Source organism: Zootoca vivipara, chromosome 10, assembly GCF_965207765.1.
Source record: "Zootoca vivipara chromosome 10, rZooViv2.hap1.1, whole genome shotgun sequence".
NCBI lineage: Eukaryota > Metazoa > Chordata > Lepidosauria > Squamata > Lacertidae > Zootoca > Zootoca vivipara.
In genome coordinates, this window is record NC_142593.1 from 62,967,053 (window position 1) to 62,981,000 (window position 13,948).

Below are 13,948 nucleotides of genomic sequence, written 5' to 3' on the forward strand. Positions count from 1 at the left end.
AATCACATTAGCCAAAAAGGAGCGGGGAAACATTATGAGGGCCCCCAAATCACTCTGTGACCAACCTGAAGATGGCCATATTTGAAGGGGGATTGTGACATGATGCTGGTGAACAACATGAAATTCATTATGCTCATAGAAAACTAGAATATAAAAACAAGAACAGAATTATACTCATTATTTTCCATCATTAATTTCTCTCATTGCCTGTTAGCACTGTGTGAAGGACTTCCTTTTATCCATCCTGAATCTTCCAACATTCAGTTTCATTGAACGCCCACAAGTTACAGTGGTACCTTGGTTCCCAAACGCCAAAAACCCGGAAGTGTGTGTTCTGGTTTTCGAATGTTTTTTGGAAGTTGGATATTCGATGCAGCTGTCGGCTATTGTTTCTGGGGCTGCACCAATCAGAAGCTGTGCCTTGGTTTTTGAGCATTTCGGAAGTCAAAGGGACTTCCAGGACGGACTAAGGTTACAGGTAGGTAGCCGTGTTGGTCTGGGTCGAAGTAAAATAAAAAAATTCCTTCAGTAGCACCTTAAAGACCAACTAAGTTTTTATTTTGGTATGAGCTTTCGTGTGCATGCACACTTCTTCAGAACGTGTTGGTCTGGGTCGAAGTAAAATAAAAAAATTCCTTCAGTAGCACCTTAAAGACATGCACACGAAAGCTCATACCAAAATAAAAACTTAGTTGGTCTTTAAGGTGCTACTGAAGGAATTTTTTTATTTTAGGACGGACTAAGTTTGGCTCTTTTGTTTTTGCTATTTATTTTGCATTTTTGTTTTTAAGGCTGTTTCAGTTAATTTGTGTTTGTGACTGTGTGGAACCCAGTTCAGCTACTAATTGATTGATTGATTGTGTGACTGTGGAAATGGATAAAAGCCCCCCTTTCAAACAATGACTATCAGGTCATTGTAAGAAAAAAAAGTACAGGAAAAAAATTTTTTTTTAATCATCTACAATACTATCTTATTTATATTATACTACAGTACACTGATTATTGCTTTCATTTTATGGATCAATGGTCTCATTAGATAGTAAAGTTCCTGTTAATTTGCTGTTTTAGGGGTTGTTTTTAAAAGCCTGGAACAGATTAATTCATTTTGCATTACTTTCTATGGGAAAGCACGCCTTGGTTTTGGAACGCTTTGGTTTTGGAACGGACTTCCGGAATGGATTAAGTTTGAGAAGCAAGGTACCACTGTATAGTATTGTGAGAGGCAGCCATGCTCCCTCGATACCCACTATCATTTTATAAACTTCTACCCCCGGGTATAGGGTGGTATATAAATTCAAGAAATAAAAATAATAAAAACGCCATGCCTCCTCTAGAGAAATTCCCAAAGACTGCAACCTTTCTGCAAAGGAGGGTTGCTCCATTCTCTGGATTGTTCTGGTCGACCCAAATGACCCACGTGTATCGGGGTTCAAGAGGGGAGAAGCCTCAGCGGGAGCTGCAGAAACACCCAACAGCTTGCAGAAGGACAAAAACAATGCAGTATTCTGAGCATGCACAGAATGCTCAGAGATGGTTGGGGTTGGGGAGGTGGAATGAAGTGCCCTGGGAAAGGGCACGAGGGACAGGCTGGCACACTCGACTGCAGCTCCCACTTGTTTCATAGACAGTATAGATATATATAATGTCCCCGCTAATAATAGATCTCCCATGAAACATGTAATTTAGCCCTCAGCTTTAAGCTGTAAAAATCACAGTGTGGGCAGAAGGACTATTTGCCACAAGGGATTGAGATGATGGATGGCAGCTCTCCGCTCTCCCGGCACAGCTGAGCGATCCCTGCCTGCTCTGACCAACCCGCCACCCTCAGCTCAGGCTGCCACAGGCTCTCCTGGGAGTAGCCCTTCCCTCCAGAGGCCTCCCCCCTGCCCCTGCCTGCCTTCCCCCTTAGGGCCTACAACCTGGAGTCTCCTGGTGAGTCAGCAGCAGATGTGCGGATCCTGCTGCTGCTGCTGCTCCCCAGGAAGGAGAGGGGAGGTTGACGCAGTGCAAACACACTGGAGGAGGAAAAAAGGTGTGCCTGTCAGGGCGCTTGCACTGCGCTGACCAGCCGACCACCTCCCCGCCCCCTCTCCTTCTGGAGCTGGGAAGGGAGCGGGCAGCCTGCCAGTTTGCAAGTAAAACTGAATTACTGTGTCACAAAATGATGCATGTCTAGAAAATGTGTCCACAACATGAAACGTTTGGAAAGTTCTGTTTTAGGCTATAGCTTGGGGTCACATGAGACATGACATTAAATGTGTGTTTGCATGTAATGCGCTCTCTCACTCTCTTTAAACACCCAGCGCTACCTCTCCTTTAAATCAGAACCAGCGAAGGTGGTGAATGTTCTGTGTGAGTGTCTGGAGGCGGCTGGAGGATGGATGGCAGCTAACAGATTGAGGTTGAATCCTGACAAGACAGAAGTACTGTTTTGGGGGGGCAGGGGGTGGGGGATTCCCTGGTCCTGAATGGGGCAACTGTGCCCCTGAAGGACCAGGTGCGCAGCCTGGGAGTCATTTTGGACTCACAGCTGTCCATGGAGGAGCAGGTCAATTCTGTGTCCAGGGCAGCTGTCTATCAGCTCCATCTGGTACGCAGGCTGAGACCCTACCTGCTTGCAGACTGTCTCACCAGAGTGGTACATGCTCTAGTTATCTCCTGCTTGGACTACTGCAATGCACTCTATGTGGGGCTCCCTTTGAAGGTGACCCGGAAACTGCAATTAATCCAGTATGCAGCAGCTAGACTGGTGACTCGGAGTGGCCACTGGGACCGCATAAAACCAGTCCTGAGATATCTGCATTGGCTCCCAGTATGTTTCCGAGCACAATTCAAAGTGTTGGTGTTGACCTTTAAAGCCCTAAATGGCCTCGGTCCAGTATACCTGAAGGAGCGTCTCCACCCCCATCGTTCAGCTCAGACACTGAAGTCCAGCTCTGAGGGCCTTCTGGCAGTTCCCTCATTGCAAGAAGTGAGGTTACAGGGAACAGGATAGAGGGCCTTCTTGGTAGTGGCGTCCTCCCTGTGGAACGCCCTCCCCTCAGATGTCATGGAAATAAACAACTATCCTATTTTTAAAAGACATCTGAAGGCAGCCCTGCATGGGCGTACCCAGGATCAAAACTAGGGGGGGCAAGGGGAGGGGCCAAGGCACGGAAGGGGAGGGGCCACAAAGTGGGCGGGAACGGCGAACTCGCGCTCCGCCAGGCTGTGCCCCTCCCTAGAAGCAGGGCTGGTGGGCGGAGGCGGAGCCCAGCCCAGCGGAGCGCGAGTTCAGCGTTCCCGCCCGCCGCGCCGCGCTCTCTGGTTCCCCGCCGCACTTGGCCTTGCCAGAGGGCGCGACGGGGAGCTGGAGGGAGGGCGCAGCGCGGCGGGCGGGAACGGCGAACTCGCGCTCCGCCGGGCTGTGCCCCTCCCTAGAAGCAGGGCTGGTGGGCGGAGGCGGAGCCCAGCCCAGCGGAGCGCGAGTTCGGCGTTCCCGCCCACCGCGCCGCGCTCCCTGGTTCCCCGACGCGCTTGGCCTTGCCTGAGGGCGCGCCGGGGAGCTGGAGGGAGGGTGCGGCACGGCGCGGCGGGAATGGCGAACTCGCGCTCCGCCGGGCTGTGCTCCGCCTCTGCCCACCAGCCCTGCTTCTAGAGTAGGGCAGCTGCCCTAACTTGCCCCATGGTGGGTACGCCCTTGCAGCCCTGTTTAGGGAAGTTTTTAATGTTTAAGTCAGTATTGTTTTTATCACTTGATTGGGAGCCACGCAGAGTGGCTGGGGAAACTTACCCAGATGGGCAGGGTATAAATAATATATTATTATTATTATTATTATTATTATTATTATTATTATTATTATTATTTAATGTAAATAGCAGCCTCTTGGCATGGAGGAGGGCAGTAATTCTCAGGATCAAAGCAGGCAAGATGAGTGGGGTTAACCCTTTCCTCCCCAGCTGCAATCCAGATGAAAACAGCTCCTCCAAAGTACCAACACCTCACTGAGCTCAGACCCTGTTTGCTTCCTGCATAATCTTGGAATTTCAAACCCTGATGCTGAAGACCAAAGAGCAGGTGAATATTTGCTGTGCAATAGCTGTGGAGCCCCCAAGAAGACTGAGGTAGAGCACTCACCTCCAAAATTCTCTGAGGAAAATGTTGAAGGCATTTTTTATTTAAACCACAATCCTACGCATGTCGATTCAAACACAAGTCCTCTGCAGCTCAGTGAGGCTGTAGATTTTACCAAAGCCTGCCATAAGAAAGATGCTTGAGGGCCAAATCAGGCTCATGAAGTAGGAGGGAGGGAGAAGTGGGCTGGGGAAGGGGTTGTTCAGAGAAGGCCCTGAGTGCCAGGGGAGCATCCTGTCCTCTGCTCTTCGGGAAGGGGGCGGGTCTGGCCTGCGCAGGTCTTCGTTGTCCCCCCCCCCCACAACACAGCCCTCCGGCCATCTCCCCGGAGCCTGGCCTGTGGTTGCAGGAAGGGCTGGGGAAGAACTTCCCGTCCTATTCTCGAGCCACAGTCGGCTCCCTCTCTTCCAGGAAGGAGTTCAGCAGCACTTTGGGGTTGGGGTTTTTGGTGCAGGGAGAGAGAAAGGGGGCCGCCGCCGCTGCCTCCTCCTCCTCTGGGCTCCCAGCAACTGTCAGCCAGGAGACATCCAACAACATCTCCGCCGGCCTTCCAGGGGTGTGACATTCCTGAAATTCTCACATTTAAATCTAGCCCAGCTCCTGTCGTAAAAGACGCAGCAATAAACTCTTTTTCTTTTTTGGAAAGGGGAGAGGCAGGCAGGCAGGCTCTTCGCTACAAAGGCCGGCCTGAGATGGGTCCGAGCGCGGCCCCAAGGCGGCGGCATTGGGAGGCACCTCCAGCCCACCACGGAGTCCTGTCTCAGGGCCGGCTCGCCCACCCGCCCGGCCCCGCTCGGCAGCAGGCCGGAGGGGCAGCGAGCGGGCTGGGTGTCGGCCCTCTTGCCCGGGGCTGGCGGGGGGCGACAGGCAGCCTCCTCGCGGAAGGAAGGCAAGAAGGCGGCGGCAGCGGCGGCGGAGGCAGCAGCAGCAGCTGTTCTTTTCGCTCACGGCGCCCCCCGCCAGAAACGCCCCCGGAAAGCTCCGCGGAGGCAGCTGGCCAGGTGCGGCGGAGGCCAGGCGAGGCGAGCGCGCGGCGCATCCGGCTGCACGACGGCGCTCCTGCGCCCGGACGGCCGACCGCTTCCCTCGGCCCCCGGTCCGGCCGCGCGCTCGACCCTCCGTTCCCCCAGGTGGCGTCCGGCAGAGGCGCCCGGGCCAGGCCCCTTCCACCGGCCTGGCTGGGGGGGGGGGACTAATCCCGCCCCAGCCCCACGCCTGCCTTCCTTCCTCTTTCCCTCCCCCGAAAAAGACCCATCTGGCTATCCCAGGCGGGCGGGCTCCTTGCCCGTCCCGATGACACAGCAGCCGCCGACGAGGCTCCATTAGCAGCCGCAGCTGCAGCTCGGATCGATAAGTGCCTCCTGGCTGGCGCATCCATTAAGGAGGAGTGTCAGGCTGCCCTTGGCCAGCGCCCCCCCCCCGACTACGCCCGGAAAGTGGAGGGCCCGATCCGGCTTCGAGGTCTGTGAGCGCCACCCCCACCCCAAACTGCCAAGCGGTCCTCGTAGATGTCGAGATACAGTAGTTCCAACCGGGTTCGCTTGGAGGGATGGATGGCCCTGGGATGGGGCGGGGGGAGGAATGTATTTCTCCGTGGCCACACAAGGGCAGTTCCTCTGCATTGGCTCCCCCCCCAAACCTGTCCAGGAGTGCCCCCCTCCGCCCCCACTCGGAGTCGGAGAGCCTAACTCGGGAAAGAGACCTGGTTCTCCTGCCCAGAGGAGGCCCGACGGCAGAGGAGGAGGTGCCGTCTCGCCGGGAAATGCCCGCAGTCTGAGCGGGGCTTGGGGGGGACGGACGGGGACGGACTGCATGCAGACGGAGGTGGGAGGGTGGGTTGGACTGCAGGCACCAGGGACACGCGCACCCCCTCCCGTCCAGCAACAGCAGCAGGCGGCCCCCCAAACGCTGAGACTCGCTCACCTCGCCCGTTGGCCCGGATGAACTGCACGGCGGTGTCCGGGCCGCCGCCATCGTCTCCGGCGCCGCCTGCGTTGCTGCTGCTGCCGTTGTCTCGGGGCGCATAGATGTGGTAGCCGACGGTGAGGCCGGCGTGGCGCAGCTCCTGGTAGACGCCCTCGATGGTGAAGTAGAAGGGCCGGTCGTCGGTCTTTCGGTCTACGTAGAGGAGCGCGGCGCGGGAGCTCCAGTTGAAGCGCTCATGCAGGAGGACCGCGAAGGCGCCCAGTTTGGGCGCGGACGGGCCGGTGCGCACCAGCGTGGTGTAATGCTCCTTCTTGTGGCTGAAGTCCGAGGCGACGGCGCCGGCCGTGATGAGCGGCAGGCCCCAGTGCGAGGCGAAGCGCCCCACCGAGGCAGCCGGGTAGACGCAGCCGGGCCCCAGCAGCACGTCCGGGTCGTGGTAGAGCTTCAGGTCCACGGCCTGGAGCGGCGCCACCGACTCCGAGCAGGCGCCGTTCAGCTCCGACGTGGCGTTGACGGTGCGCATCGACAGCCCGGCGGCCCGCAGCGCCGGCTCCAGCGCCTCGAGGGCCAGGCGCACGGCGGGGCCCACCCGCGGCAAGGCCCACGGGTAGCTGGGGTTGTGCTCGGGCAGCACCAAGGCCACCGTCACCACCGTCGCGGCCGCGCTCCCGTTGGCGCCGTCGCCCAGGCCCGACGAGGCGGCCGACAGCGACAGGGCCACGGCGGCGACCACCACCAGCGACATCGTTGGCGAGGCCATGGCGGGGGGCGCGAGGTGGGAGTCTGCTCCGCTCGGCTGCTGCGTGGCTGCCCGGGTGCCTCTGCCGCTCTCCGCCACCTCCTTCTCTTTGCTGCCGCCGCGGCGCCGCCGGATCCCTTCTGTGGGCCGCCGGGCTGCCCTGCGCTCCCCAGGAGAGGCCGCCCCCTCCGCGGCCAGCCCCAGCCGCCCACCCTGCGCCTCCCTCCGGACGCTGTGCCAGAGCCGCCTGCAGACGTGGGGGGGCAGCGCCCCCTGGTGCCTCCGTCCGCGTCCTCCGACGCCGCCAGTCCAGGCCAGCGGCCGGGCTCCAGAGGCTGCGGCCCGGGGCGCGGCTCCATCCCGCCCGCCGGGGCAGGACCCGGCCCGCTGCTACTGAACGCGGCCGCTGGGTGGAGGTCGGCCCGCCCTCCGGCTCCACGGCAGCTGCCCGGCCGCCTCCATCGCGCGCTCTCGCCCTCGAGCGTCCTGCTCGCTTCGCAGCCCGGCCGCTCCTTGGGCGAGGGAAGCTCGGGCGGGCCAGGGAGCGGCGGCGGCGGCCCTGTCTTTCCCGAGCGCGCACGGTGCCCTCGGAGCGGCTAAGGGTTCTTAGCGGCGCAGGAGAGGCCGGCTCGCTCGCTGGCCGCGGCTCTCTTTCTGTCCTAGCCGCGGATCCAGCAGCCTCTTGGTTCGCTCTGCTCCTTCTAGATGGAAGGAGCCGGGCGGGAGCGCCGTCCAAGCCACTTGGAAGCTCTGCGAGGAGTCCCGCCTGCGGCGGCGGCTGAAAAAGCCGGAGACGCGCCTCTCCTCCGGGCAGCTGCCGGTGGAAAGGGGCCAAAGGCGAGGCTCTCCATTGGCTCTCGCTTGCCCTCTCCGGAAAGAAATCTTGAGGGCGACTCAGGTGCCTCGCTAGGGCGCGTCAGTCAAGGAGAGCACCGGAGACCCGGCAAAGTGGGCGGAAAGGGCAGGCCCCGTAGCCTTTGGGGTCTTTTTACTCGCAGATATGGGGAGGAACATAGAACCATAGAGTTGGAAGGGACCCCCGGGGGTCATCTAGTCCAACCCCACAGTGCAGGAATCTCGGCTAAAGCCGCTTAAAAACCTCCAAGGAAGGAGAGTCCATGGCCTCCCCAGGGAGACTCTCCCTCTGTCGAGTAGCTCTGGCCACCAGAAAGTGCTTCCTAATATTGAGTTGGAATCTCCTTTCTTGTAACTTGAAGGCAGCGTGGTTCGAGTCCTACTCCCCTTCATGAGTGAAAAGGGGTCAAGATAGCGCGCCCCCCCCGTGCGCGTGCAGCATTAGGGGCGGCCCCGGTGACCCTGAGGAGCAGCGCGAGAAGCATGACACAATGTGAGGAGTCGTGTGTATGTTGGACTCGTGTTTGGTGCCTTGACTGTGCCTAAGATGCGCTCGGATCTCCCCATACTGATGATGGAGGAGACGATGCTCTGAGCCATTGGGTAGCGCTGAGCCCGGCCTGTGGTGGCGCCCCGTGTTTGACAACCCTCCCCGTGTCCCCACCCTGCTCCGCCTAGCCCCTCTGGTGCTGGGGGGAGGGGGAGGGCTATATATTCTGAACAGACAGAAGGAAATAACTTCTTCAAATGACCCGGTTTCAGTCCTGGCGAACCCTCCGGGTTCTCTGCAAGCATCGCAACAAATCCGCTCGCCTTCAGCCCAAACGAATGCAATTAGAGTTCTAAAGGGGGGGGGGGCGTCCCAAGCCAGCATCCTCCCGTCAACATGCACGTCCTCCCCCTATTTCTGTTTAGGGACCTTAGCTCACATCGCTGCTCTGCAAAAGGTGGAGAGGCATCTACCGTACTGGTCCACCTCTGGGTGATTGGAAAAGGATTTCCAACTCCCAATTGTTCAATCAAGTTTAGATTGTTTAATCAAGTGTTATACGTGGGGCTGCCTCTGAAGGTGGTTCGGAATCTTCAAGGAATGCAGAATTAGGCCGCCAGGTTGCTCACCTCAGCAAGACGCTTTGAGCATCTTACACCGATCCAACCGCCTACAATGCAGGAATCTCAGCAGGTCTTCAGGCACCAGGGGGAAACGTTTCTCTTCAACCGGGCGGATTAACATTCTGTGGGTTTTAAAATGTGTTTGTGGGAGGGTTTCTTTCTGTTTCTGTTTCTATTATGTACAGTATTTTGTATTCTCATTTTGTATGTTTCTGTTGTAAACTGTCCTGGGATCTTCGGGTGAAGGGCAGTATACAAATTTAATAAATAATAGTAACAGTAATAGTAATAATCTTATTCATTGGACACCAAAATGACTCATCCCTCCTGAATTAGGCTGCTGAGATTCCCTTCTTTTTGTCTGGAAATACAGTATTTGGTGACTGCTCCCTGCAGACCACGGGCCGAGGGACGAGGCCAGATGCTCGTCGCGCTTCGGAGAGGTGGGCATAGTGGTTGCAAGCAACCTTGGCGGCAGAAGAAGGGGACGCTCCCCCTCTCCTCCTTTTCGGGTTCCTCTGCGTTGTCGATGTCCTGGATGGAGGGGAGTATGTGGGGAGCCCCCTCCCGCCATCACCGGAGTGTCGAAGGAGCAAGGAGGCAAGCGGGAGGTGCTCCCAACCCCCCATCCCTTCGCCTGCTTAGGGATGCTGTTGCCGAAGCTCGGGAAACGAGCGGCGGGAGGGAGACGCGTGCTCCTTGCTGGACCCCTTCCAGGCGGCAATGGCCTCGAACTGACCCGGCCCCGACGTGTATTTGGGTCCCAAGGTGGTGTGGGTAGGGCTGGGATGGTGGGGAGCCCCCTGTCCTGGCCGAGGCTGCGAGGAGGGGTCGCTGAGCAAGCGCTTCCCTGGACAGCCCTCCCGCATCTGGCCGCGTCTTCCTTCTCCCATACCGGTAGTTCTCCACTGGCCACAGAGGGAAGAGATATTTGGTCCAGCCCAAAGACTTGGCGGGGGAGGACACCACAATGGCCAGCAGAGCTGTGGGCATCCGTCTGTGTCGGGAGGCAAGAGAGGAGTGCACCACAGCCTGCTGTGGCTGCAGAGACCAATAAGGGAGAGACATGTTTTGCTGCATCTGGGGCAGAGGAAGGCGCCTGGTTGTGTTGCTGCAGATGCACCAGGGCGTTTCTCCTCTCTTTGCTCCTCCCAGCGGTCATTCCTCCTCTGGTCACTGCTGTAGATGCCTGTCTCCAGGTACTGCGGTCGTCTGCCGGGGATTCCCACACGGCAGGGTTTGTGTTGCCAGCCTTCATGTCATGTTTTCAGACTTCTTGTAATGCAGAGTTGTTCTGCCAAGGGGCCTGGTTCCCCATAGGGAAGAAGTTGTTGGTCATGGTGGGGCCCAGGGAGACAAAGCAGTGTGTGTGTGTGTGTGGGGGGGACATCTGGGGTTCCAGCAGCGCCTTCTGCTGCTGCTGTCTAGGTCGAGAGTGACGCCTGCTGGCCAGTGATGGGAATGCGGCTTCCTTGCCATCGGCACATACTTTTCTTTCCTTTTCTTTAGTTTTTATTAAAGTTTTTCGTGTTACTCTTATACCCAAACGAGACATGAAGGCTGCATGGGAATCCCTTTCAGACAACTGAGGAGGAATGACCACTGGAAGGAGCACAGAGAGTATAAACGCTCTGGTGCCTTTGCAACCAGACGCCTTCACTTGCCCCAGATGCAACAAAACATGTCTCTCCTGTATTGGTCTCTAGAGCCACAACAGGCGCTGTAAACGTCACCCCTAGAGGCCACTCCTCCACTGCCTCCTGAGACAGACAGGTGCCAGCAACAACCAGATGGCAGGCTATGGCCATTATCTTGCAAAGGAACTTGTCTGACTAGCTCAACAACAGAACCCTGCATTAGTTTTTTAACCTTTGCTGGATCCAGGACTGAACCACCATAATTAGGAGGCTCTCAGGACACCATGCAGACTGGCCCTGCCAAACTCACAACACCACTCATGTCCCAAACTGTGAGCTTCACTGAAGCCCAGCAGAGGCAGCCTAGCATAGAGCCTTCTGGGTGCTCCAGCCAATGTCTACAAGGGAGGGAAATGCTGGAAGGGAAGCAGGATGGAGTCAAGAGAGTGGACTGCTGGTCAACAGCCACAGAGGTGCTCCTTGCAGGCACGTTTTGTGTGCATGTGTGCATGTGTGCGGGTGAGAGAAGAGACTGTACTGTAGTAAGTCTTGCAGGTGAGGAGCAATTGGCAACCCCGGAAGTGAGATGGAGGCCATCTGTGCTGATTCCGTCCTTCTCTGCTGCTACACCTCTCTTGGGGTTGCCGGCTGCTCCTTGCCTGCAAGACTTACTAACAATGAAACTGCATATTTAGCGGAATCACAGAATCATAGAATTTTAGAATTGGAAGGGATCCCAAGGGTCATCAACTAGATCCCCTGCAATGCAGGAATAGTTTAAAACCAAATTGTATTTTTTCTTAGCTGAGCCTAAATTTTAGCAATTGTAGATTGCTAGTTAAAGGTTCAGATTTCTAATAAAGGCATTCACTGAGCTATGCAATGGTTTTCAGTTGCCCTAAGTCCTGAAAGCTTTTGACACCTCTCTCTTAGCGCTTGCTGACACTCTAAAAGAACACTAATAGGCTAATGTGACGGCAGAAAGCGAGGAGGAATTAAAGAACCTTTTAATGAGGGTGAAAGAGGAGAGCGCAAAATATGGTCTGAAGCTCAACATCAAAAAAACCAAGATCATGGCCACTGGTCCCATCACCTCCTGGCAAATAGAAGGGGAAGAAATGGAGGCAGTGAGAGATTTTACTTTCTTGGGCTCCTTGATCACTGCAGATGGTGACAGCAGTCACGAAATTAAAAGACGCCTGCTTCTTGGGAGAAAAGCAATGACAAACCTAGACAGCATCTTAAAAAGCAGAGACATCACCTTGCCGACAAAGGTCCGTATAGTTAAAGCTATGGTTTTCCCAGTAGTGATGTATGGAAGTGAGAGCTGGACCATCAAGAAGGCTGATCGCCGAAGAATTGATGCTTTTGAATTATGGTGCTGGAAGAGACTCTTGAGAGTCCCATGGACTGCAAGAAGATCAAACCTATCAATTCTTAAGGAAATCAGCCCTGAGTGCTCCCTGGAAGGACAGATCGTGAAGCTGAGGCTCCAATACTTTGGCCACCTCATGAGAAGAGAAGAATCCTTGGAAAAGACCCTGATGTTGGGAAAGATGGAGGGGACTAGGAGAAGGGGACGACAGAGGACGAGATGGTTGGACAGTGTTCTCGAAGCTACGAACATGAGTTTGACCAAACTGCGGGAGGCAGTGCAAGACAGGAGTGCCTGGCGTTCTATGGTTCATGGGGTCATGAAGAGTCGGACACGACTAAACGACTAAACAACAACAGGCTAATGTGACAGGATTTCCCCTTGCAAAAGCCATGCTGGTTCTGCTTCAAGCAAGGCTTGTTCTTCTTCATACTTGGTAATTCTACCTTTAATAATGTTGTTGTTGTTGTTGTTGTTTAGTCATTTAGTCGTGTCCGACTCTTCGTGACCCCATGGACCATAGCATGCCAGGCACTCCTGTCTTGCACTGCCTCCCGCAGTTTGGTCGAGAACACTGTCCAACCATTTCGTCCTCTGTCGTCCCCTTCTCCTTGTGCCCTCAATCTTTCCCAACATCAGGGTCTTTTCCAGGGAGTCTTCTCTTCTCATGAGGTGGCCAAAGTATTGGAGCCTCAGCTTCAGGATCTGTCCTTCCAGTGAGCACTCAGGGCTGATTTCCTTCAGAATGGATAGGTTTGATCTTCTTGCAGTCCATGGGACTCTCAAGAGTCTCCTCCAGCACCATAATTCAAAAGCATCAATTCTTTGGTGATCAGCCTTCTCTATGGTCCAGCTCTCACTTCCATACATCACTACTGGGAAAACCATAGCTTGTAACCTATACGGACCTTTTTCAGCAAGGTGATGTCTCTGCTTTTTAAGATGCTGTCTAGGTTTGTCATTGCTTTTCTCCCAAGAAGCAGGCGTCTTTTAATTTCGTGATTGCTGTCACCATCTGCAGTGATCAAGGAGCCCAAGAAAGTAAAATCTCTCACTGCCTCCATTTCTTCCCCTTCTATTTGCCAGGAGGTGATGGGACCAGTGGCCATATCTTGGTTTTTTTGATGTTGAGCTTCAGACCATATTTTGCGCACTCCTCTTTCAACCTTTAATAATACTTCTCATCAGTTTTCCTGGAATTCTTGCCCCCCCCTTCAAAAAGGGAAAAGAAAGAAAACCCAGGGAACTATGGACCAGGCAGCTTGACATCAATACCAGGAAAGGTCCTAGAATAAAGAATCAAACTGTTGATCTGTGAGCATTTAGAAAAGGATGCTGTGATTACTAAGACCCAGCTGGGTCTCTCAAAAACAAGTCATGCCATCTTCAACTCTCTATAGGGCTGTCACATGGAAGAGGGAGCAAGTTTGTCTTCTCCTGCTCCAGAAGGTAGGACTTGAACCAACAAATTCAAGTTACAAGAAAAGAGATTCTGACTCAACATCAGTAAGAGCTGTTTGACAGAGGAACAGACTCCCTTGGGAGGTGGTGGGTCCTTGGAGGTTTTAAAGAAGAGGTCAGGTGCACACCTATCAGGAGTCCTTTAATTGAGATTTCAGCACTACAGGGGGCTGGACTAGATGACCCTTGAGGTCCCCTCCAACTCTACAATTCTATGAAATATCTATGAAAATAATCCTGGAAATGGGTTCTGTTCAAATTTCCCCCCCTAGGCGGATTGTTCCAGCTTTGCAGCTCTGCTCGGAGCAATCCTCATGCACGAAGCTTTGTTTTTGTGAGGAGAGGGCAATCTTTTACACACGCACCCCTTTGGAAAGAGAAAATGCTCCCGGCTGAGGCATCTTGCTTGCTCCCTTTGTCTGTTGCATAGCTGCAAAGTTTTCCCTTTTCTCGCGAGGAAGCCTATTCAGCATGAGGGAAAATCCCTTTAAAAAAGGGATAACTTGGCAGCTATGGTCTGTTGTGAAGGGCAACACATGCCAAACAGTCAGATAACTGACCTGCTCAAGAGACGTCCCATCAGCCAGGAATTCCCTCTGTGGCCAAAGTCAACTGCATCTTGATAACTTATGAATAGATGTTCTTGTCTGAAGGAAATTCCAACATCCTTATGTAAACGTCTGTCTTGAGGCCAAGAAAACCATCTTGGTCTGCTTGCAGGTGACTTA

The 13,948-nt window shown here is 54.9% G+C and overlaps 1 protein-coding gene across 1 annotated transcript in view; it reads right to left on the reverse strand.

Annotated features, from left to right (window-relative positions):
* NPR2 (natriuretic peptide receptor 2) overlaps positions 1 to 6,962 on the reverse strand; it is a 33,858-nt gene extending 26,896 nt beyond the window's left edge. Inside the window, exon 1 of the mRNA XM_060280431.2 lies at positions 6,038 to 6,962. Within this exon, the coding sequence (XP_060136414.1) occupies positions 6,038 to 6,800 (763 nt within the window). The 5' untranslated portion in view covers positions 6,801 to 6,962. The remainder of the gene's footprint in view (positions 1 to 6,037) is intronic.
* Between the last annotated feature and the right edge of the window lie 6,986 nt (positions 6,963 to 13,948).